A 26,204-nucleotide genomic window follows, 5' to 3' on the forward strand; every position below is an offset into this window, starting at 1 on the left:
GGTGTGCCCCTGCCTGCTTTGACTGGAGAGGCTGGTTCAGAGTTGGCCTCCCTTCTTCCGGGGGACATGACTTTGAGATTAGTGTCCTAATTCTTCCACATGGATCTCGATAGGAGGCGGCCCCTATCCCCTAACCTTACCCATCCTGAATATCCTGTCACTCCGGAAGCAGCGCCAATGTTCTTACTAAATGTTAAGACTAAATGCAATTTATAAGCTTCTTGTCCTAAGAGAACTAAAAAGATTTATTATACCCGTTTAATTGTTGAAAATTTGTATCATACGTTTTGGTCTTCCTGGCCGGATGTAGTAGTGCGGTAATATTTATATCTCATATTCTGCCCAATAATTGAATATTTGTACACCGCCACTAACTGCTGATGTACTATATTACCTTTATTTTTATATTAAGTTACACACATATAGATGCAGACAAGTAAAAAATTAGAAAAAAGGACAGAAGATGTAATGGCACGGATCAACAATACATTGGATGTTGTCCTAGCTTTAAAGAGATCATCATAAAGCACTAAATGTGTAGATTGTAGATTAAATACGACATGGAACATATTCAACGATTCCTTTCTTTAAAGTTTGTTATTGACGATGGAATTTTTGAAAGAAGGATAACAGGATTTTGAACATTCGCATTCGTTATAGGTTATAAAATGTATAAAAGAACGTTTCGAGGATTGGAATCTACGTCTTTCTGATCGTTATTTTTTATGTACTGTATGAATACCTCCCCCACCTGACGAAGAGGATAGACTCCAATCCTCGAAACGTTGTGTTATACCTTTTGTAACCTATAGCGAAAGCAAAAGTCCGAAATCCTGTTATCCCTTCAACAATGTATTAACTGTTTCTTTGGTAAGTAAAGCAACGTTGGGTCTATACACTACTTTAATGCAGCCGTGACCTACTCAGAGTGGAAAGCTACATTTCGCGTGACTAAACTACAACCGAAAATCAAGATTATACTACAGCTGAAATATGTATACAAGGTAATGAGGATATTAAACATTGACGTGACATCATTATCATTTCCATATATGGATGTTTTATAGCAAATGATGTTTATTTAGAATTTAGGTCATTGTCACTCGACAAGAGTATAATGTACGAGAAAGACGGTATTTAAAATATATATTATCAAGATGAGTGCTTCTCTACTTTAACAAAGGACCACTGTTTAAAGTGGCGGTTATGGTTTTCAGATTAATTAATCTTTTGCATTTTATAACTACCTAATATTATATTCTAAATGAATTAATAGAGGAAAAATCAGTCAAATCTAAATTGCTTTCATTTCAACAAAAAAGATAATTGAACATACATTATATTACAGTAACATATTAATAACATATATTAAAGAATAAAATATATGAAAAATTTGAATATAAAAGAACTGTATAATAGTATGTTGTTAACCATTTAAAAAAAAGAAAAAATGTTAATAAATATTACATTATTCTATACCACAAAAGAAAGAAATCCATATAAAAAAAAATTAAGAGACACAAGTAAAACAAAACAATTAATATTTATGTGATGTTAAATTTGCTACATAAATACTTCAGAATAAAGAAATATAAAACGGGGAGAAACTTACATGTACTGCGTACATTTGAATTTTAAATATTGATTATTTTATTTTGAACAGCGTGTTATCAAATTTACGGAAATTCATTTGGAAAAGGGGCTCATGAGGGTTGAAAGAAAGAAAGAAAGAAAGAAACACTTCTTTATTGAGGCGAAATTAGGACCACATGGTCCTTTCTTACATTTAACCTCTTAAAAAATTAATCTTAATAATGTAAATTAAGGCTAATTAACTATAGCTTACACTTACAGTATTCCATTCACTCTTCCATTCACACAGTCACGATTCAAAGAGTAGCCCCGCCGCCCGCCACGATCATCCGGTCCAGGTATTTGCGTCTCAGCTCCGCCACAAACCGTTTTCGGCTCTCAATTTGTTTGACAGGATCTGGTAAGGAGTTCCATAATCTACATGCGGTAACGGTAAAGGATCGGTTATAGGTTTTGGTTCTGTGTATTGGAATTCTGAGACTTAGTGCACCAGACCGAGTTTCTCTTGCGCCACTCCCCGCCAAAAACTGAAAGTTTTCAGATAAATATTTTGGTGAATCCGTATTAATAATAGAGTGCAACAATGACAAAATTCTAATCGATCTTGAATCAGCTAATTTTAGAATTGATGATTGAATAAAATATGGTGTAACATGATCCCTACGACGTAAATCAAACAGAAAGCGAATGCAGTAATTTTGTGCTCTTTGCAGTTTAGTGCTAAGGGCTACAGTCATGTCATTGATTACAGAGTTGCAGTAGTTAAAGTAAGGAAACACAAGTGACTTGATCAACAGAAGTTTAATGTGAAATGGTAGAAGTCCTTGCATTCGTTTCAGTGTGTGCACAGCAGCGAACACCCTGTTACAGGTGTACACCACTGCATCGGTCCATCCAAGTGTCTTGCTTATGATTAGTCCTAAACTTTTTACCCTTTCAACGTATGGTAAAAGTTTTCCGTCTACAGTTATTGTCGGTGTATTTTGTAGGTCAATGGAGTTGGCAAGTCGTTGATGACAGACAATCATGGGTTGGGTTTTATCCGGGTTAAGTTTAAGTCCATTTTTTAAAGACCATTGAACAAGTCGTTGTATGTCTTCATCCATCCACTTCACAGTCTGGTTTATGTCGATAATGTTAAAGTGTGAGTAGATTTGTAAGTCATCATTAAACAAATTTAAAATAATGGGGTAGTTATTTTTAATAAAACCGAATTCTTCAATTATAGTTTTGAGGGGAGGGGACAGTCCTATCAATTTAATTCCGCCTAAAGGCAACGGGGATAATTGATTCGAACTTTTCACCGCTAATAAGATCCAAAAAATCCTTGACGTAATTGTTTAACTTCAAGAATCTAAGAATAAAATTGTTTCAAATTAGTAAAATGTGTAGAATAATTCCAATACAAAATATGCAGTTAGTAACTATTTCTTGCTACAAATGCTTTGTGTTGGTAATTGTGTTAATTCCTATTATGCTTGCATTTCTTGTGAGAGATTATAGAAAAATTAAACAAACTTTCATAAATATAAATTAATAAACATTGTATTAATGGGCAGGATTTAAGTTTCTTGAAACAATACGTTAGGGAGATACCTTCAACGTTTCGCTAAACCAGCTTTCAGTACAGAATTTTAAGCCACGGCTAAACTATTAAGATGTACTGTAGTGCAAAAGTGTACTCTAGCTGCCTATTGACCTAACCTTCCTGGAACCTCAGTTTAGTGGTCCTTATGAAAGAAGTGAAGAACTGCAACTAACGCTAATTGAGTGGACAGCTTTAGAACAACTTTATACATCCTAGAGTTCCTAGAACGCTTCGCTTCATGAGATAATAAAATATGAATAACTCATTAAATTAGATTACTATTGTGGTTTTAAACTAATGTTACAGCAGTCGTTATTTTTATGTCATGTTTTTTTGTCTTAAAATTGTGTAAAATTTCATCAAATTTATTTTTATCGTCTGGTGTTGATTATACGATGTTGTTTAAACATTTTTATTGTTTTATTATCCTTTAATAATATTAAATTATAAATTATTATTTTCAATTATTGTTACCATTCTTGTTATTCGTTCATATCTAACAATCTAGTTACTGTACATATAACAGGTTGAATTATAAACCTCTATAATCGTAAAACTCTAGACAGCAGATCAGTCCGTTAGTGAGAATATAATAAATTATATTTCTTCACCCTTTTTTCAAATATTTAATCATCTAGACCTAGAATTTTTTTAATTTTAAATAGTCTGTTAACGGTGATGTTTCTATTTAAAGTATTCTAATCCTATAAATAACATTATAAATGTGATAGTTTTTGAAGGTGTTTGGATGTTTTTATGTTTGATACTTAATCACACAAAACTTAGTAGACGGATATGGTCGGAATTTGGCATGTATTATTCTAAAATATCAGATAATTTTTTAAATGTTATTTAGTGTAAAGATAGGCAATATTTTGTACAGCTGCAAGTCACAGAAACGCGATATTACATTACTTTGTATTTTCATGTATAAATATCAGCTTCCGGTGTGTGATACGCATACTAGTGACAAATAGTATTATCTTACTTGCATTATAGATGGCGGCAATGGCGTATTTAAGCCAGGTAATTTACTCTTGAATACAAGCGGAGAAGTAGGCACTTTATTAACTGTTGAAGGTGTCTCAGTCCAAAGTATGTACAATTTATATACATTTAAATTTGTCCCAAAGATGATATTGGAAAAACGATTACTCTTTTAAGAGTAACTAATCATTGGTTCGATATTGTTCACTGAAATTATGAAAGCATTGTCTGTACAGGCTATTCAAAACAACCAAAATCATGTCGAAATTGATTTAAAGTAAAAGGAGTTTTTCATTTATAACTTAATTTAAATGTAATACATTTAAGAAATTGTTTTATGTTTATTGTGAAATATATGGTTTTTTATTCACCATAAAATTATTACTTTTTATACTGTAATTTGAAATACAACGTAATTAATTTGGTATAAGTAGTTGTAGCGTTTACTCATGAATATCGATAATATCGGTCCATCGAGTGTTGGATGCTTATTATACTGCAGCCCTATTCTTAACCATGAACACTAAAAAATGTGTAATACATGATAAATGACTACTAACGTTTAAAAAATATCATAGTACTTCATTGTATTACGTCACAAGTGTATTCGCTAAGAAAGCTACAACATTGGGTTCCATCCACATTGGTCTAAAATAAAATTGTCGTGTTAATGAAATCGTGGGAGCTATTCAAACAAATACATAGAATGTAGCAGATAAATTACGGGCGAAGCCGCGAGTATGGGTTGGTTTATTATAATTATTAGTTCAAGCATAACAATTTAAATCATTCAGTACTCTTTGTGTACCAGCTGTTCTTAGAATCTATGAATAATCAATTATTGAATTTTACTTTGGACTTAACTGTCTCCACTACTTCTTCTTAAGTTTAAAACCTAAGCCAAATCAGGTAACCAAAGTAGGTAATAAAATTGAACACTGAAGTTGTATTCCTTTTAAAAGTGATCTTGCAATCACTTTACAAACAAGGACGTAGCCGCAAGAGGGCCCAAGATCCCCCCCCCCCCAATGTTCAATATTTGTAATTACTTTTTTGTAAACGATTATTATTTAAATAATTCAGTATTTGACATGTACTGCTGAAAGATCGTTCTTAATATAGAAACGGGCCATGAACTTTTTAAGGAACAAAATGGGGCTTTACTCTATGTCCACTACGGGAAAATATCAGTTGTCTGGACCCACCCCCACCCCCTCCAAATTTTTTTCCGGTTACGATCTTATTCACAAATTTTATTACTAATGAATTGTCTACAAACGCTGTTTGTTTGCTTGGAAATCCACAGTATTATATTTTATTTGCACGGTGAATAAATTAATTTCCTGGTGAAACAAACCTTGACTATTCGAGTTTTCAATAGTTGGTACCACTAACATAGAACTTTTGATTCCCAGCAGCAGTGCTGCCATCGTAATTTTATCAGGACGAGAATGTTAAGAATGCAGGGGATATGTGAGTATAGAATAACCCCTCCCCCTTCCACCCCCCCCCCCCACAATTCCACCTTCACGATAAAGAAAATCCAGAACCCGAGCTACCTGGCAGAAATGTTTAACCTCATCACTTTCGTTCAGTGTTGATGCTTTTTGTGTCGGAAATTGGGTATTTTGTTATAGATATTGTTATCGTTTAAAAAATCAAACAGATAGAAATGTTAGGATAAAAACACTAACAATATTACAGTATTTCTAGGAATATTGATAATAATCTGGGACAGTGTTGTGTTACGGTCATACATGGTAACAAGTGACAGTACAGCAATCAGTTACACGTACAGAAGTAGTAAAAATGTAACTGTTGTCGTAACAATTATTAGTATCGAGTCTAAATAATGTGTTTGGCCAAACCAATATATCTTTGAAACGCCTCGTTTGATTTAACGTTAGTTTATATGAGTTCAATTTTTATTTCAAGCGTTAATAGTTTTTATAGCAGTTGAATTGAAAAAGTAGTCAAGTAAATATATCAGTAATAGGCTTCGATAAGTTAGCTTGTAATGATTTATAAGTTAGTTGTGTTACATGGCAGTATTAAAAAATAAAAGTGTAAACACCACGTGTTGGTGTAGTTAGACCACATGTGTTACTTCGCATGTTAATATATAATATCATTGTGCTCAGCCTGTTTAGAAATTTGTTTATTCTTCTATTTTCTCGTTGCCATCATGGTCACCCAGAAGACCAATTTTTAAAAGTTCTCTAACGCTCAGCCAAACCTCATGGAGCGTTAACCAAATCTACACTCGATGTTGCTACATAGCAATGGAGCTTCATGCAAAATTCCAAGTATATAGCGTAGTCAGTTCCGAAATATCGTGAGGATAAACGTACAGGCATATAAGAATACAATTTTTGCACCCCTTGAGTGATAGGATTCGCTAACGCTCGGCCAAGACTCAGCAGGGTCTCGGCGTGTTCCCAACCTCCAACAGCCAGAGACGAGAATTGTTTTAGACATACTGTTTCGAACTCTCTAGATGTCCTCCTCCGTAGACTAATGGTTATAGTCTCGGCTCTCTAACCGAGAGGTCACGGGTTCAAATCGCTGGGAGGGCTGTTTCCATTTATACACATAGAGGAAACAGTGTGTGTCTGTTTGCGTGCGTGCGTGCGTGCGCGCACGCTTTCGAAATGGAAACCAGTGTTCTTCGAAGCCGCCATAGTTAAAAGCTGAGGCTTAAAAGAAAATAAAAACCTCTCTAGATATACATCTGTAGTGAAGGCGTTGAAATGAAATAGATAAAACTTTGCTTAAAGTTTGTTATTGACAATATAAGATTTCGAAGTATGATAGGATTTCGGACATTTACCATCGTTATATTACAAAAGGTATAAAACAACGTTTCAAGGTTTGAAATCTATCCTGAAGAAGGTTATAGATATCAATTTTCGAAACGTTGTGTTATACGCTTTGTAACACATAACGCTAGATAAAACTGTTATCAATTTTTCGCCCTAATCAATATTGCGCAATTCTAAAATTCCGACAGCAAAATAAACTATTGTAATAAAAAATAAATTACTATTCTTTCGTACAATACGTTCGTGAGTTGATAAGATCAAATATCGAGCAACCAACGTCGATGATGACCTTTGCTCATTATTTAACTCCAAGTGAGTGTCGCCGTGTTGGCGTGTTGATGTGTGGCGTGTTCGTGCACGCTCCGCTCGCGTGTTCTGTCCTGACGATTGCATCGATTGTGCACAGTTGTCCACAGTCCAGTGTGTGGCAATTGGTTAATCCTAGGACTAGTTCTGTAAGAATACACTGTTTGTTGTTGCCATCGTTCTAGGATAAAGCTTTGTTCTCATTGTTGAGGACTGACTCATAACTGTGCTTATTGTTTTGGTGTAATTGTGTGATGTGAATCTTAATACAGTAGCTCTGCCTTTTTCTAGGACGACAAACTAAACACCTTGGATTTTCAATAGTTTCAATGTAAGTTTTGTTGAAATGTTTGTATTTTTTAGGTTAAGTTTGGTTTTGTGCAGTTGTACAGTGTTTATTTATTCAGCTGTGCTGCAGCCATCTAGATTGCAGCACCACAAGAACAATGTTAAACCTAATGTGCTTTTACCAAGAACGTAGCCAGTCAAAAATTTTGGGGGTCCAGACAACTGATATTTTTCCGTAGTGGACAGAGAGTAAAGCCCAATTTTTTTCCTTAAAAGGTCGTTTCTTTGTTGGAAACGATCTTTCAGCAGTACATATCACTAATACTAAATTATTAAAATAATAATCGTTTATTAAAAAAGTAATTAAAAATTTGAGGGGGTCTGGACTCCCTTGGACCTCCTTGCTTGCCACATCCTTGGTTTTACGACTTTATTTTTTGTGTAGAATTACGAAAGGTGTCTCATTCTAAAGATATAACTAATAAATACTGGTAGTGTAGCCTCCAAAATTCTTTAATGCAACTAAAAGTAAAAAAACCTATAACACTTATTTTGCTTTTTAACTGTACTAGGCACTTTACAAATTCAGGGAATTCATCTTCAGGTACTAACTAGGTTAGGGCGAAGACAAGAAAAATAGACAAATAATTGAACTGAATAACTAATACACATACAAATCCTTTCTTAATTTTACGATATTTTCATATAGGTTATTCAGATAAACTCACAATTGTTATTAATTCATCGAATGAATATTCAAAATGTTTAAACTTTACAAACCCTGAACTAAAAAGCGTTTGATACGTATTAATATATTTAAAATAAGACACCTCCAATAATGCTACGATCCAAAAATATGAGCTCAAAATGAATATCCTTATGGGGAAATCCCTGAAGATCGGTTAACACCAGCCAAATCTGCAGGCACTATTTTAAAGTAACTTCGCGTTTGTCTTTTTTGTGTATACTACTATAAACTACGTTTTTATTTATTTATTATCTGAACAAGATGGATACTTAGGAAAAACAACTAAATACAATTTTTCCGACAATAATAAAGAGCTAATCGCATTGATTCAAGCAGACACAAGTTAATCATAGTTTACGATTTAAAATAGAATTAACTGCCTACAAATTAAACTAGTGTTAGTTGATATTGTATTTACGTTTTGGGACAAATTTAATTTAATCTACAGAATGTCAATATGTGTTGCTTAGATGTATATGAGTTATACAACTATGACAAAGAACTATACTTATCGAAATTTCTTGCTTCTATATTTAAAAATTCTCAGGATTTCCTCGTATTCAGTGAAACTTACGGCGAAAATTTGCAGTTTTTCAATATTTATGAAATATTTTGAATTATGAATCGTAAACTAATTGACCGAACATTATGCAAATTTTATGTATTTTTTTTATAACACGGATTGTTTTTTTTTCCACGGAAAAGGTTTATACGTTATGCCCATTGATGTAACTCGCCACCAGGCGGTGCTGCAAAATATGTTTTCAAAGCACTTGCACCAGTGGCGTAACTAGACAGAGTCGCGCCCCCCCGCAGCGTACTGAAATGCGCCCCCTCCTGTCGGCTCCTAAACACCCCCCCCCCCCCTTCCTCCTACTGACCTACACGCATCGTTATAATTATAGCCTACTTCCCCCTGGTCTACCTTTATTCTCATGATGTTCACTCTACTTTACGGTAAATTGTAATAGAAAACAAACCTTTACTTTTTAAGAGTGGCTTTAAATTTGTGTAAATAGTTGATAGTCCCGTGCTGTGCAATGTTTATTTTTATACATTTTGTAAAAAGATCAAAAAGGAAAAGAAAACTTTAAAATGAATTATTCATCATAATTATTTATTAATGAAACTATCTCAAACATTAAAATAAAAATAGAAAAAATTGTAGACATGTTAAATTATTTCCATTTATTTAAACCCTCTCCTCTTCTTAAAACTGAAATATTTTTCAGCTAACATCTTCAAGTTGATCCTACGAGCCCGATCATGTTCTATGCTCAAGACTCCCAAAGCGCTCAGCCTGGTATTGGTCATAGTGTTTCTCAAATAATTCTTTATGAGCTTGAGTTTAGAAAAATGACCTGAAAATTTATTAGATTAAAAAACTATGTTGTTTAACATATATGCCATTTTCAGGTTATAATTACAAGTATATAATTAAAGGGTATAAATAATAACTCTTTCTAACACAAAAAATTTTAGAATTTTAGTTAGTACGGGTTTTTATGATATTTTGGTGATTACGAACCTTTCCGCTGACGCTGACGTAACTGGGAGAGTCAAGAACATCATCATCGCTGTGCAGACATCAGGAAGGCTGCTTGACAAAGTCACGTTTTCTATCATTAAATAATGAGGCTAAATCCTTAACTTTTTTCAATCCTCTTGTTTTTATTTCATCCGAAACAATGTTTCTGAACACACTATTTGTGTCTCCAACCCGTGTGAAACATCTTCCTCATACTTCTCACAAAACTTCCTGGCTGAAAAAATTAGTTCATCATCACTTTTCTCTGTGAGGTTAAAAAGATGAACTGAGCGTTAACACCTGACCATGCTCTAATCCTGACCATGCTTCTCAAAAACGTCTGGAGAATTGAGCAATAACTATATCCAAGCTCCTGTAAAATACTTTTACTTTGAATTCTTGCAATGGATAGAAACACGTTCGTTGGTCAGTTCGTCAAAAAAGTTTTTTTACTTTTTTACATCGTTTAGTCGGCAGAGAAGACTCAATATTCCATCCCCTGGCTAGCGTTTCAGCTTCTTTAACAACACCTTCAAACTCATTTCTTGCTCTCTTAGTTCAGTCATACTCTTTCCAAGAAGGGCTGTAGCTTCGTCAATTGATACATCCACTCTTTTTGTAGTGTTTTAGATGTAATATTAATTCTCTCTAAAACCTTACTTTGGAAAGTAAGCATCAATACAAATTGAAAACACGTCATTTGTTTTTTGAGTCCAGTTGCCTCTAAAACCTCTTTATTCTTTTTAGAAGTCAGAATAATATTCGTCAAACAGCTTAAGACAGAAACAAAGTTACACTTTATGGCCAGTAAACAATCGTACCTAGATGACCAACGGGTCGGACACAATCTTTTGAGTGTCTTGCTAAGTATAGACCCCCTTTGCTCCATAGATTTCTCTCTCAAAGCTTGCCATCTTGGCAGGCTTTCGCCGAAAAACACGTAAAATTTGATTGACCCAAATCGTAAAATAAAATCATTTCTGTTATGTCAGTAACTGAGTCATTGAGTACCAAATTTAAATTATGCGAGGCACAATGCACGTACTCTGCATTGGCGACTTTTGCTTTAATTCTAGATTGGATTCCAGAATAGTTTCCACTCATTACGGCTAGCCCCGTCATAACCCTGGCCTCTACAACTTTTCAATTTTAATGTTGTTTTCTTCTTCCAAAAAATTACAAACCTCGTTAGTAATTTTTTCCGAATTTTGGCCTGTAAGAGCTATGAACCCTAAGAAATGATTCTTTAATTTCAAGTTTTTCGTAGTTTTGGACTGCCACATGTCGTATTACTATCGATAGTTTGATCAGTTTTTTTTGAGACGTCTTGAGTGGTGTCTAATACCAGAGAGAAGAAAGGAGCTGCTTGGATTTCACTTACAACTTCATCCAGAACATGCTGTGACGCAAACATGAATCATTTCATTTTGGGATTTTTGGGAGACAAATACTTAACTTTGCTTTGATCGTTTTTTCTAAGTGACTTTTTAGAAGAGGATCGTATCGTGACAACAAATCTATAATATTTCAAAAAGTTTCCAGAAGTAGTGTCCACTGTTTCAATATTTTTCATTCCGATGCCCTCTGAACGCTAAGTTACAAGTAGCCATAGTTATTACTACATCTAAAAGTCTTTTGAGAATCTCACAATACTCAGGTTCATACTTTTGAATAAGTGATTTTGCATCTTGGCTATTTTTTACGGTACTATATGCTAAACATGAATTTTAAGTGTATACGAGATGTTTCATGTTCTTTAATTTTTTTGCTTAAAACCTTGCCAATCATTTATTAGACCTTTACACCAAGCATCTTTAAATTTAGGGTCAGTTCTGTCAGCGAACAACCAACAAGGTTCACAGTATACGCCATTTAATAAAAGGTGAATAACAAAGCCAAAACCGTTCTAGTTTTTGGCCCGTTTTGGCAATTTTGTAATAAAAATCACTGCTAAAAGATCTATTGTTTGTCGAGTCTTTAGGAAAAGGCCCCTGTGGGCCTACATGGTTCAGAATTCAAAATGAAAGTTTTTATCTTCTTCTTTTAAGAGGGATACTCCGTCATTAGTGTAGAGCCCAATGTCAGTTTTAAAAAACACCACGTTGTTGACTGATTTCATTAGTATCAATATGCAAAACACAGTTTTTATCAATGTCTACGGTACAGCTACAGCTATCATTATTTATCTTAACGTCTAGACTCAACGTCTGGTTCGTTATTTGTGAATTCAGGTGGGGTCTGAGTAGATGTTCCATTTTCTGTCTCGATGGTAGGTAGGTCAGAACTTATTTCACTAACACTCACAAATTAAACCGGAAGTTATTTGTTTCCTTACACTGTCATTGTTTTTACTAAGAGATATGTCAGATTTAAAAAATAGATCAATTTTTTGGTGTTTTTTTGCTTTTTCTTCCTCCTCCTTCTTCCGCTTTCGGTATTCTGCACCACTAGGTTTTTTAGACATTTTTGTTTAATTATTGATTTAGTTTTCTAGTACATCGTCCCATAATATAAGTTTCCTGTAAGAGGTGTAGTTTGCAAACACTTTTCACCGCCACCACAGTTGTAGGCTACTGAATAAATCACAACTTTCGAAAATGCAGTAAACGTAACGAGTAATGAATATATGACTGAGTGACAAGGAACCACAGTATACTGTGAAGGAACTACCTAACAATAATTGGTACTTGGTAGTGTGGAGGAGGGAGGGGAGTATTCAAGTCGCAACATGAAACAAGGCAGTACACGCACGCACACCCCCACGCTCACACACGGTCCTAAAGCGCCTTAAAATACACTTCCGTGGCGGTTTCAGCAAATAGTTTGCCTGCTTTAGTTTTGAAGGCGTTTAACTAAAACAAGAAATGATAATAGCCTACGATATTCCTCGCTAGCTCATTTATACAAAAAAAAATTATAAGGAATTACAATGAAAATAGTGATATTCAACCTTAAGAAAATTTTGGTAAAATCGGTATAATTTTTTTTATTTTTTTCATTCCTTCGTGTGGCGCCCCTTGACACGCCCGCGCCCCCCCGCATTGCGGGGGTTGCGGGGGGTATGTATTACGCCACTGACTTGCACATTATAAACTGCAATTACGAGACAGTTACGAATATAAACAGCCAAACACTATTTGAAGGCGCTTAAGGCGGCAAAGGTTACGAAAAGCGTGCGAAGCCGCGGGAAACACCTAGTCAGCAATAATTTTGCTTTAATCATAAGCTTTTGGTAAGCTCTGTCCGTCTTAGAAACAAATATACATCATAAGTTAGCGCCTTCAAATAGTGTTCGGCTGTTTAATATACGTAACTGTCTCGTAATTGCAGTTTATAATGTGCAGGCGCTCTGAAAACATGTTTTGCAGCGCCGCGCCGCCTGGTGTATTTGTATTGTAAAGATGTACTATTTTTAAGAACGATTATTTTTATAATTTCTAATTGATAAATAAATACGAGATTTATGGTAAAATTAATTAATTGTGTTTACGCAAGTACTAATTTTTATATTGAATAAGAACATGATTTTTGACCAACCCAGTAGAAATCAGATTTTTTCGTGAACCACTTCCAGCTGGCACCATGGCAGATGAGGCCTCCCCGCCAGACACGGCGTCAGCTGGGGCCAAGGGATCGCCGTTCTCTCTCGACAACCTGACCGTGGACCGGATGATCGGTAGGGGACAGTTCAGTTGCGTGTACCGGGCCACTGTCAAGGGAGAGCATGGTGCAGGAGTGGCCATGGCAGTCGCCTTGAAGAAGGTCCAGATATTCGATATGGTTGACACCAAAGCCACGCTGGATTGCATGAAAGAGATCAACCTGCTGCAGGTGCGTTCCTTGTTGTCACATTTCAAAATAGCAAATCCACTGCTATTTGGTATTGTTGTTTATTTTGTTATTATGTGCATGGTTTAGAGTTAGTGAAGTTGACACACAGCATGGTGGTTGTGATTCCTGACTTACGCGAGTCATAACGCTCTGATACGATTTGTTTATTTTAACATAGTCTGTAACTATGTGTTAGGTTAGTTATTTACCTGAAGAAGAGATCAGATTGCAGATCTCGAAACGTAGTAATTTTTTATATCACTAAACGATGGCATATGTCCGGAAAGATCCTGCTTCCCTCACAATCCTTCTGTTGTCAAAAACTTCTAACAGAGAAGCAGATCTACTATTTAAATATAAATAAATTATTTAAATTATTGACTCTTATTAAACATGTGAGATGATATTGCATCTACGACTAAAATCTGTGCTGAAACGCTGTGGTTGTGCGCTATCCAATGGCATGCGTAGGAAACAGTGATTATAAATACAGGGCGATTCCGACAAAAGTTCGCATTTTCCAGGATTGATAGATGATGTGAAGAGAAACATTTTTTGTCCAATATACGTGCGGCCGTAAATGTTTCGTTTCCGAAAGAATTAAGAATTTATGAAACACCTCCTTGTAGGCATCACGTAGCAACGCCCTTTGAGATTCGGCCAGAAAAACGTAAAGCTACGTAAACTAAACGAGTTTTTCTTTTTGATTACAAATAAAAGAACCACTTCGTACAAACAAGAATGTAAAAAAATGTTATTAAGCAGCAGAAATGGGAGAATCCTCCAGTAAGACAGTCAATGCTACGAAGAGTTCAGCTTTGCTCGACACAAATTGAGGATATTCTGAGCATTTGCTGTAATAATAATTTGTCACATTTTTGTTCATGTGTGGTTCTTTTATTTTTCTGTTTAATAAAACAGTGAAATACCTGAGTGTGTAAAGTGAGGTTGTATGGAAATAAAACTTTTGTTGCCTACCAGGAGACGTTTTACAAATTCTCAATTTTCTCTGAAATAAGGATTTGCGACCCTATGTGTATTGGACAAAAAACGTTTCTATTCACCTCTATCAATCCTGAAAAATGAGCGCATTTATCGGAATCCCCCTGTGCATTGCAGAAAATTATTAAATAAGTGTTATATTGGTTAAGCTCTGATAATAAAAAAATACTGAACATTTTTAATTTCGTAAAAAATAAGGTAATTAACATAATAGTAAAATTGATTTTAACTTTGAACAACAAATTTAGTGTAATAACGCTATTTGAAGTTATAATCTGGGTTTAAGTATAATCCCACTGTCTATTATAAATCAGAATTTGTAATTAGGTGTTGAAGGTCTTTAGTTTAGTTTCTTGAATAGATACGGAGTTCTTTAATATGTTAAAAATGTTTGCTACTCAGTTTTAAAGGTTAATTAGGATAGTTCCATTTATAGGCGTAGGCATACAATTATTATTGCTTTATTTCAAATCTCTGTTATAACCAGAAATAATTGAGCATCAATGTAGTGAGTGAAGAAGTAATACAAGGTAGTTTGTAACATACGTTCCATACAATTGAATGCTATTAAATGCTATTCGCCATCTTGAAACCTATTTCATGTTTTAAATGTAATAGGCTATGTATTGCTCTACATGCTATGTCCTTGGTTATTGCGCAGATACAGTACCACTTTGGTGTGCTTTCACTCCATGTTTTGCCTTTTGGATTCTGGCTCATAATAATGAACCTAAGGTTCATCAAAAGTTCAAATTTTGTTAAGCAAGTGCTCACCTTCTCTTTCATAACGTTCCTTTGGCTCTGTGCATACTTTCAACCTTGTTTCCTTGTGTATCCGCGTCAACTCCTTTGGGACCAATCATGCACATTTTTTACGGTACTGTACTTCAGCTTGTTACAAGTAGTGTTATGAACATTATTCATTTCCAGTCACACGATGGCCAATATGAACAATGTCATCAATTTGACTCAAGTGAGGGAGTTGAAACTCAACTGAATTGAGGTTGCCCAGAATAGAACAGTGTTCGTCAGTCACTGAGTCATAACCGTTTTTTAACTGCTCTAACCACTTTAAAGATTTGCTAATGTGGAATTTTCAGGTGGACTCGCTGAACTATATTTTTGAGGTTATAAACAAAACAGTGTTGGCGCATCAGCTGATCAGGGCCTATCCCAGTGATGCCAACTTAAAGCCATAAAAGAACCAAATTTACCTACCAACAGTCTTCCCCTGACCAATTTCTCTATTTAATTATTGAATGTACTGTATCTCGTATTTACTCTCTATATGGTATAGAATGTTATGATTGATTCTTATCGAACTGTCTTCAGCAAATGGATCATCCGAACGTGATAAAGTACTTTGCCTCATTTATCAAGAACAAGGAACTGGTTATTGTCTTGGAACTAGCGGAAGCCGGAGACCTGGGACGGATGTTACACCACTTTCGGCGACAGCGACGCCTCGTACCGGAAAGGACTGTGTGGAAGTACTTCGTACAGATCTGCTGCGCCCTGGAACATATGCACTCGCGCCGCGTCATGCATAGAGGTATTGAGGGAGACCAAAGAGGTTGTAATTTTAGATATTTATCTATAAGCACTAGAGGAATAGATAAATTATTCCTTCCTATTGATTATTAGATTTGTTTGGTCACAAAAAATGCAATTATCCAAAAATTTGAACTAGTTTAGTTTATATTTACATATAGATTAAGAGAATTAAATAAAACCGAATGTGATCAAGAATTTAAGATTAGTAAGCTTATTCTTCAAAGTCTTCCACATCTTGAACAATTTTTTTAAAAACTAACAATCATTCACATGAGGTACAAATCTCAAGGGAAAGCCAATCTAACCAACTGTGATATTTATTGTGTTTATTATAGACTGAAAAATTATATTACTGAGTTAAAATTTGTATAAATTATTGACTAGTCACTCCCAAATAAAATTATATATTATATTTTTAGAAAGATTGGAACAGTATAATATAGCACCAAGTTCAAAGACGGGGTTGAGTTAAGATCTATTATTAAAAACCCATATTATTAATTGGATTTGGTCTTAATTGTAACTCGCTGAGAGTTAAAACATAGACCAAAAGTGAATATTGTATAATGCATTGATTTATGTTTCATACATGCATAAGCGAAAAGAGTCAACTAGGTATTCAAAATAAAAGTTATTTAAGTTGAAATGTAGGTGTAATTAAGTAGATAAAGGAGAAATACTTACACTTAAACAAAGATAGTTTTCTTTTGCAGGTGAGTGTGGCTATTTTAAATGTAATTTTAAAGATTTTGAGTAAATAAAATACCCAAATCACATTAATTAAAACTAAAATATTCTGTTTATTCCTAAGAACACATTCACGTCGCTATTCTCCATATTTTAGAACAATTTGTAGAGAAGTACTTTGCTGCTGTATAAGCGTTTGCTGAATACCAAATAGAGTGAATTATAAATCTTGATGAGAAGAAACCACTTCCATTAATTTCTTAATTACATACAAGGGGAATTAAATATTTTGAATTAGTTTGGAATAAGTGTAACTCTTGTACATAATTGTGACATATAAAGTAATATATATGAGGTCGTTAAGAAAATTAAATATATAATTTTGTGTTGTTATTTTAACACTGTTATTTTAAAATATATTGAGAACCATGCACAAATAAATATTCAAATGATAAATTTTTATCCTCATATACAAATTTCCGAAAGTGTCATTTGAATTACATTTAATAATAAATAAATGAGATTTATAGCTTAGTCAAAGTAAATTAAATTACATTGAGCTGTATGGTGTATAGCAATGATCGAGATAGGAAAAATTTTACAAAGAAGCTGCCAGACTATCTTTACTAAAACATTACTCGATATTATTTTGTCAAACTCGGTAACACTGTGTACAAAAAAAAACAAGCCAAAACTTAAAATGCATAGGTTTAATAACTTATTACTGCCAAACTTACGCTGTGTAACTTACATAGAAAGCCCAGCAGAGACATTTTCTGGCTAGTTTATACCTTCCAGTTGAACCTACCACTGGGCACAGCACAAACTGATGTGTCACTTAAATCTGGGCAACCTTATGGATGTCCAGGAGCGGCACATCACTAACCGCAAACGTTGAGATTCTGGGGTACAAGGGTAATTCTATAGGCCTAGTTTACTGCGAGAGATGACTGTTGGAGTTGGTGGGGTTCGTTCCCTAAATGTTAGAGGTTCTTGTTAGCCTCGACATTAGGGTGTGCCACCCTCTACCTACTCTGGCTGAAGAGGCTGGTTCAGATCTGACCTACCCTTCTTTCGAGGGGACATGGCTTAATTAATTAATGCCGTAAATTCTTCCTCACGGATCTCGATAGGAGGCGGCCCTACCCCAAATCTTACCCATTCAGAATATCCTGTCACTCCGGAAGCAGTACAAAGGTCCTTATAGGACTAGATGCAATTTGTAAGCTTCTTGTCCTAAGAGAACAAAAAAACCTTACTTAGAAACTGAGCTATAGCTATCTTAAGACATAATTGATTCACTTACTTGCTTTCAGATTATGAAATAAACACACTAGAATCCTAATAAACCATTACAGATTTATTTGTTTCATTTCCTCCAAACCATAGACCACACACAAGTACGCAACTATTTTAGAGCCTACAGTATTTTCCTATTATTACCAGTATCTTCTTTTAAGACAGTATGAGAAACTGTAACTAATTTTTAAAACACTGTACTAAATTCATTCGGCAAGTGCTCACCAGTTACCTAAAGCTTCGTATCCACCCCTACGCCATGGTACGTTAGCGTATTTTTTTTCTAATGCTGAATTTTTAAAATAAATTTTGGCTTCTACTCTTAAAATAACTCTTATTTTGATTACACATTAATTTATTAGTGCCTAAAGATGGTTAATTTTCAATAGCAATTTAATATATTGCAAGATTATTATTGAGCTAAAAATACAAAACTGAATATGTGAAAAAGTATGAATTTAAAATTTGTATAGTATTAACAAATTACCACAATGCAATTATGATGTTTTACACATTACATATTGAAAACTAAAATAAACTGTCCACGTCAGTTGTAGAAATCAACTATATAAGAGTAGACATTACGAATGTGATTCATATAAGTGCAGGAATTCAGGCTATTGATACGTCTTATTTAGCACCTATGTTATTTATTTCTTATCCAAAACATTCCTCATATGAATTAATTAAATTAGCGGGGGAAACACAGGAATTTTGTTAATTGTGGTTTTAAAAAGGTAAGGCACACAAAATTAGAACATGTAATATTTTTTTTTATTGAAACTAAAAAGATTTAATGTGTTGAAGAGGGTTTCGTGGTAATGTAGAAAAAAAATACATTCAGAGTTTTACTTGAATGTAGGTTTCAACAAAAAATAAGGGTGTCACATTAGTTTCATTTTACAAATGACAAGAAATTAAAATAATGAATTATCGCATTTGATACAATTAGCTGAAACAACTAAATGAAACCCTACAGTCTTTGTAAAGAAAATATTGATTGAGTGGTTAACTTAAATAATACATCAAGGTATTATAAACTCAATTAATCCAAATAACATTGTGTCCAGACATAAAGCCGGCCAATGTTTTCATGACGGCGGAAGGCGTTGTGAAACTGGGGGACCTCGGACTGGGTCGCTACTTCAGTGCCAAGACGATGGCAGCTCACTCTATGGTGGGGACTCCGTACTACATGAGTCCCGAGCGGATACACGAATGCGGCTACACCTTCAGCAGTGATATCTGGTCTCTTGGATGTCTTCTCTACGAGGTCAGTAAAATAATAAGAGGGAATTATAACTACATACGAGTAAATCACAGGATTGTCCAGAAGTGCTGGGACAACTCGATAGGTTAACAATTTCATTCGTAAAAATGAAACTTTACAAATCAATCTAGGGTCTAAAACATATTTTTCCTATCATTAATGACTTTAGCCTATTAGGGAGTAAGCTCGTGAAAGTTAGGCAAAAAGTCATCTATATATAAATGAATGTTTATCTGTTTGTCCTTTATAGAATCGTAAACTATTTGGCCGAACATTTTGAAAATTTGTATGTATATACAGGGTGATTCAAAACTAAACGGCAATCTCTCGAGAGCTTATTCTATAGCTAAAAACAAGTAAAAAAGTTCATATAACCATATGCCCGGAAACGCTTCGTTAGCGAGTTACGCCTAGCGAAAGATTTCGCCCGGATTTCAGAACCCTTGGTGAAGTCAGGCCGTATAAAAATGGTAAAGGTAGTTACAAAGATACAAATACGATTGTTTTTTTATGTTTTTATATCTGACAAATTTATTAAAATTCGTCCCAGAGCTGTAAATGCAATACTTTCAGAGATATCTTACGTAAAACACAAGAATTGGTGCAAAGAAATAACACATTTTTGTGTTTAACGTAAGATTACTTCCATAAATGTTAAATAAAGGTCATTTTTTTCTTAAACAGATTTGTAGAACATTTAATTCTGAAAAGATTCATGTGAATTACTTAGGAAAAAAATTAATAATAGGTATTGAAATTTAGCTTTATTTAAAAATAAAACAGACGCACAAAAATGCATATTCTTATCTGCATAAAATATTAACTATACTATATACTAGCCACCAGGCGGCGCTGCATAAGATAAGTTTTCAAAGCGCTTGCGAATTATAAACTGCAATTACGAGACATTTATGTATATTAAATAGCCAAACACTGTTTGAAGGCGCTAAGTTATGATGTTTATTTGTCTTTAAAATAATGTTTTGGTTGAACTTAAAGCTTGAGTGTTAGACCACTCAATAAAAAACTCAACTAAATAAAGTACTTGTACGTGTACAATGGCTATAAACGTACTCTTTTGACAGATTTTCTTGATCGTAGCAACTAGGAAAATTCTACATCGGCGTTGGAAATATAATTCACTTGAACCATAAGTGCTCATGAACGGGCAAAGCTTACGAATAGCGTCCGAAATCGCGGGGAACAGCTAGTTTAAATATAAAATTAATTTCCATAGTGTTTTAAAGATCTTGAAGAAACAAATTAATTATGTGAAAAAAAAATGTAATTTATACAACTTGGAGCAAATTATCACCCATTCAAAATCCTTGAATGCATTGAACTATAGTTCATAGTTTTATATGTAACGTTTGTAAACAAGAGTAGCCAAACTATGAGTTCAGAATAAAGAGAGCCAAAATTAACGTCATCACATAAATGGAGTTTCCACCTAAATTACTTCTTCCTTTAACGTCTTCTCCTAGTTTGCTAATATATTATTTTGAAATGAAAATTATTTGAGGCTCACACTAGTTTAGCTTTCACTGTCTTAATACACATAATGTTAAAATTCGTAACCTTGCATTCACTGTTTTGCAAAGGACTTATTTAAAGATATCCCAAATCATTATTTAAATGCCTAGAATTCTTTGTGGAACGATAAAAAAGATTTTATATTTTCATGTCTTCAACAAAATTATTAAGGCTTTGAGTATGAAATTAAAAAAACTGATTGCCTTACCAAAAACCGATTGCGTCTTCGTGCAGTTAAATATATTTTAAACTCATTGTTGACCATAGATGTTTTGATACGACTGGTGAGGCATCAATTCTAGGTCTCGTTGCAAAACATACGTGTACATTAAGAGAATATAACCATCATAGAATGTGTAATCATAGATTATTCGGTTACTTGAACACCTCAAATACCAATATATTAAATGAAAAGTACAACATAATTGTACTAATAGTTTGTGTAAATATTGAGTCCTACTCCAAGTGCATGTATTGAGACAAATTGTGCAATCCAGTTGTGCACCTGATGATACAATGAGAATGCCTCTTTACCTAGATTACACTATACAGTGTCTTACAAGTAACACCACCCGATTAGCATTCTTACGAATAGAGACGAAATGGTTTACTTTTAGGCATGTTTATATGATCAACTGAGTTGCAGGTGTCTTCGATCCTGGTCCTTAATGCATCAAGGTTTCCGGGCTTTTTGTCGTAAACTTTACTTTTGAAACCTCCAAGAGAAAAAACTCGAGAGGTGAAAGGTAGATGCTACTCTAAAATAACACCATGTCGATATATCCATCTGACCGGAAATGTTTGATCTATCTAACATTCTGTTCGAGCAATCATGTTGCAATGTGGTGGAGAACCGTTCTGTTGAAAAATTGTGATAATACTTCAAGATTTTTAGCATTTTTCATCATAAAATTATTCACATGTGATGGAGTTTTATGAAACAATACGATCTTTGATTAGCCACTAAATTTGATAGAGAAACATTACAGCAGGCGTAGCTACCTTGGATGGCACCCGGTGCGGAAGTTGGTGGTGTCATCCCATCGAAAGTAAAAAGCAATAAATTTGATATGATACAGGTCTCGAATATATTTGTTTTACTTTTTATTACCTAGGCTATCACTATAGAGAAATACACGTTTAACAATTTTCACGCCAACCAAATACAACACACTTCACGAAACAAATGAGAAATGTTGCAACTGAAACGTCAAAGATCGCGAGTATGGAACGGGGAATCCCCCACGAAAGCACCAGGCTCTTTTGCGGGAATCCCCGAATTATACACAGAGCTGAGCTAGTGCTAGTGGAGGAATCGCTGAAAAAGAAATTGTTGTGCTAGCGATTTATTTTTTTTGTACATTGTTCTTAAAGTTGAGAGACCGGGTGGGTGTCACCCCAAAAAGGTACCACTTACCACCAAACTACAGTGACCCCATGTTTGGAGGAGGGGTCAAAAATCTTCATACATAAAAAAACTCCTTAGTTGGTCATATAAACATGCCACAAAGTAAATCATTTAATCCCAATTCATAAGAAAGTTAATTGGGGGGTTCTATTAAGACACCCAGTATTTTGAAGTCTGGGTGATTCTGATGTCGAAACAATGCAAAAAGATCGTTTTCCTGTTTTTGGATCTCTTCAAACAAACATGAGTCTAGCAGTCAAGTAAATGACAGCGTCAGATTCCAGATGCACTATTCACATTGAACCAGCCATTAAACTACGTTATGTGTAGGTAAATTTAAACCAATTAACCAACATTATACTGTAATGCTTACAGATGGCTGCTTTGCAATCGCCGTTCTTCGGAAACAAAATGAACCTCTACTCACTATGCAAGAAAATCGAGAGATGTGAATACCCTCCCTTACCCTCGGGGATCTACTCTGAACAGGTAATGATATTGAATATCAATTGCTATTAGAACAGGAATTATTAAAAATTAATGGTTTAACTTACGGATTTGATAGAGAATCCTCAAAACCTTGATGCTAATCGTTTTGTTCAATGCTAATTCCATTATTTTAAGTTTATTAATCAAAAAAGATTCTTTTTAAGGACCTGTGTTCTTTCTGTAAATATTTCACTTTCAAGATCCGCAATTAAAAATATCATATGAGATGAAGAATTGGTGTAATTTGAGGTTTAGTAAGACTTGTTGAACAGTTGTGTTCTGGGTGTTGCCAGTTCTGTCTTTGGTTTTTGGCATTTTGCCTTCAAATTAACCAATGCAGTATTTCTTACTAGAATTCCTTATTGTCTGTTTTTAGTAATTTGGTTTGTACAAAGAAATAAAATCCTTTATTATGACAAAAATTTTGTCACCTTCGTAAACTTATTTTGTATAATCATATCAAATTTGAAAACATTAACATGATAACAGCAGTTTTATTTTAACATTTCGAGTATGAAATTAGTCAGAATTGAAATTTTGTATGCAGATTGAGCGTAACGTTTCGTAAATTTCCTTCGCAATTTTTCCCAGGATTTTGAAAAGATTTAATGAAGATAAATTGTAATCTTGGGAAACATTGCACATTGTTATGAAATTTGGGATCTATCTTTCCCAACAAATCAATAAACAAGCGAGTGAAATAAACACCCAAAAAACTAATCAAACTGTTCAATAAGTTGTCAAGTACAAAGTTCAAATCTTTTGAATTTTGCTTTATTATTATATTTATCAATGGAGATGCATATTAGTTCTGATGCATTTTTCATTCCTTCTTATTTATTTTCAAGCCGTCTCCCTAGATAAATCAACAATATGATCAGTATTAATCCCCTCTTGAGAAAATCCAGTTGAAGCCAAAGGTTAACACTTTTTTCAATATTACAGACAACAATTATTACCATTAGTAAATATTGTTATTTTAACATTTGAGTACAAGTTTTGTTGCACGATAATTGATTAGTTTCAGACTGTGATAAAGTTTTTTAATAGTTTGGAGTTATAAATTAATGTCAGAACTAGAACAGTGCGCATTTTACTTAGTTTACTGAATATCTACCCAGAATGTCAACTATACAAGGGTCTCTTTTGGTACACCTTTATCCATTTAATTTGAAAACTTCAGGCTCAGATAGGGGCTTTATCAAAAACCTGCGATTATTATACCATTTTATCCTAATCATACATGCCACGTTATACTATGAACTGGAATAAAAATATTCTACAGTAAATTTCCCACACTTTACACTACTGTTTTTTCCAGATGCAAAAGCTCATCGGTGAATGCATATCAGCTGATCCCTCGGCTCGACCAAACATTCAACATGTCCACAGAGTTGCCAGAGAGATGCATGAGTTGAAAGTGTTACGCCACCCACCTCCTCCGTTGCCACATACTCCCTCATCAGTTTCCATCCGCAGGGTTCCTGCTCACTCCTACCATAAGCGGTTTTCCTTCACGTAAAATACGTTCTGTTTACACTTTGTTCCTTTCGTACCAATATGTAATTTATTAAAAGTTCTATTTTAATAAAAAAGTGGATTTCTTATTTTTATAAATATAGTCCCTAAATATTAAATAAATCCTTAGTTGATTCTTCTTGAAGAATACTGTTAGCTCGTCTCTTAGTACCTACAGTTGATGATGACTCTTATCCAAGTCCTTCAAACACATTTTTAAGAGGCACATCAGGATAAATTTACAGCAGCCTGTTGACAAAGATGTCATCATTTCTACATTCAGTGCTCTTAAGATAAAAGAGTTGCTCTGAAGATATAATGTACACTGAGATGTCCCTGTGGTGTATCACTGGGGTTGAGCCACAAGTACCTCTACACTGGGATATCTCTATGGTGTATCACTGAAGTTGAGCCACAAGTACCTGTACACTGAGATATCCCTATGGTGTATCACTGGAGTTGAGCCACAAGTACCTGTACACTGAGATATCCCTATGGTGTATCACTGGAGTTGAGCCTCAAGTACCTCTACACTGAGATATCTCTATGGTGTATCACTGAAGTTGAGCCACAAGTACCTCTACACTGAGATATCTCTATGGTGTGTTACTGAAGTTGAGCCACAAGTACCTCTACACTGAGATATCTCTATGGTGTATCACTGAAGTTGAGCCACAAGTACCTCTACACTGAGATATCCCTATGGTGTATCACTGGAGTTGAGCCTCAAGTACCTGTACACTGAGATATCTCTATGGTGTATCACTGGAGTTGAGCCACAAGTACCTCTACACTGAGATATCCCTATGGTGTATCACTGGAGTTGAGCCTCAAGTACCTGTACACTGAGATATCTCTATGGTGTATCACTGAAGTTGAGCCACAAGTACCTCTACACTGAGATATCCCTATGGTGTATCACTGGAGTTGAGCCACAAGTACCTGTACACTGAGATATCTCTATGGTGTATCACTGAAGTTGAGCCACAAGTACCTGTACACTGAGATATCTCTATGGTGTATCACTGAAGTTGAGCCACAAGTACCTGTACACTGAGATATCCCTATGGTGTATCACTGAAGTTGAGCCACAAGTACCTGTACACTGAGATATCCCTATGGTGTATCACTGAAGTTGAGCCACAAGTACCTCTACACTGAGATATCTCTATGGTGTATCACTGAAGTTGAGCCACAAGTACCTATACACTGAGATATCTCTATGGTGTATCACTGAAGTTGAGCCACAAGTACCTCTACACTGAGATATCTCTATGGTGTATCACTGGAGTTGAGCCACAAGTACCTGTACACTGAGATATCCCTATGGTGTATCACTGGAGTTGAGCCTCAAGTACCTCTACACTGAGATATCCCTATGGTGTATCACTGGAGTTGAGCCTCAAGTACCTGTACACTGGGATATCTCTATGGTGTATCACTGGAGTTGAGCCTCAAGTACCTGTACACTGAGATATCTCTATGGTGTATCACTGAAGTTGAGCCACAAGTACCTGTACACTGAGATATCTCTATGGTGTATCACTGGAGTTGAGCCACAAGTACCTGTACACTGAGATATCCCTATGGTGTATCACTGGAGTTGAGCCACAAGTACCTCTACACTGAGATATCTCTATGGTGTATCACTGAAGTTGAGCCACAAGTACCTCTACACTGAGATATCTCTATGGTGTATCACTGAAGTTGAGCCACAAGTACCTCTACACTGAGATATCTCTATGGTGTATCA

At 34.8% G+C, this 26,204-nt stretch overlaps 1 protein-coding gene across 1 annotated transcript; it reads left to right on the plus strand.

Annotated features, from left to right (window-relative positions):
• Nucleotides 1–7,411: 7,411 nt before the first annotated feature.
• Nucleotides 7,412–24,550, plus strand: LOC124364238 (serine/threonine-protein kinase Nek7-like). The gene is made up of 6 exons (XM_046819564.1): nt 7,412–7,627; nt 13,435–13,691; nt 16,026–16,245; nt 19,304–19,506; nt 22,820–22,933; nt 24,255–24,550. Exons 2-6 carry the CDS (start codon nt 13,443–13,445, stop codon nt 24,453–24,455), a joined length of 987 nt encoding a protein of 328 aa, XP_046675520.1. The 5' UTR covers nt 7,412–7,627; nt 13,435–13,442; the 3' UTR covers nt 24,456–24,550.
• Nucleotides 24,551–26,204: the final 1,654 nt, after the last annotated feature.

This window comes from Homalodisca vitripennis, chromosome 6, assembly GCF_021130785.1.
Source record: "Homalodisca vitripennis isolate AUS2020 chromosome 6, UT_GWSS_2.1, whole genome shotgun sequence".
Classification (NCBI taxonomy): domain Eukaryota; kingdom Metazoa; phylum Arthropoda; class Insecta; order Hemiptera; family Cicadellidae; genus Homalodisca; species Homalodisca vitripennis.

Coding starts and splice junctions, on each gene's coding strand:
- LOC124364238 (XM_046819564.1), top strand. CDS start 13,443: ATGGCAGATGAGGCCTCCCCGCCAGACACGGCGTCAGCTGGGGCCAAG. Junction 13,692..16,025: donor AAGAGATCAACCTGCTGCAG/GTGCGTTCCTTG, acceptor AACTGTCTTCAG/CAAATGGATCATCCGAACGT. Junction 22,934..24,254: donor CGGGGATCTACTCTGAACAG/GTAATGATATTG, acceptor TGTTTTTTCCAG/ATGCAAAAGCTCATCGGTGA.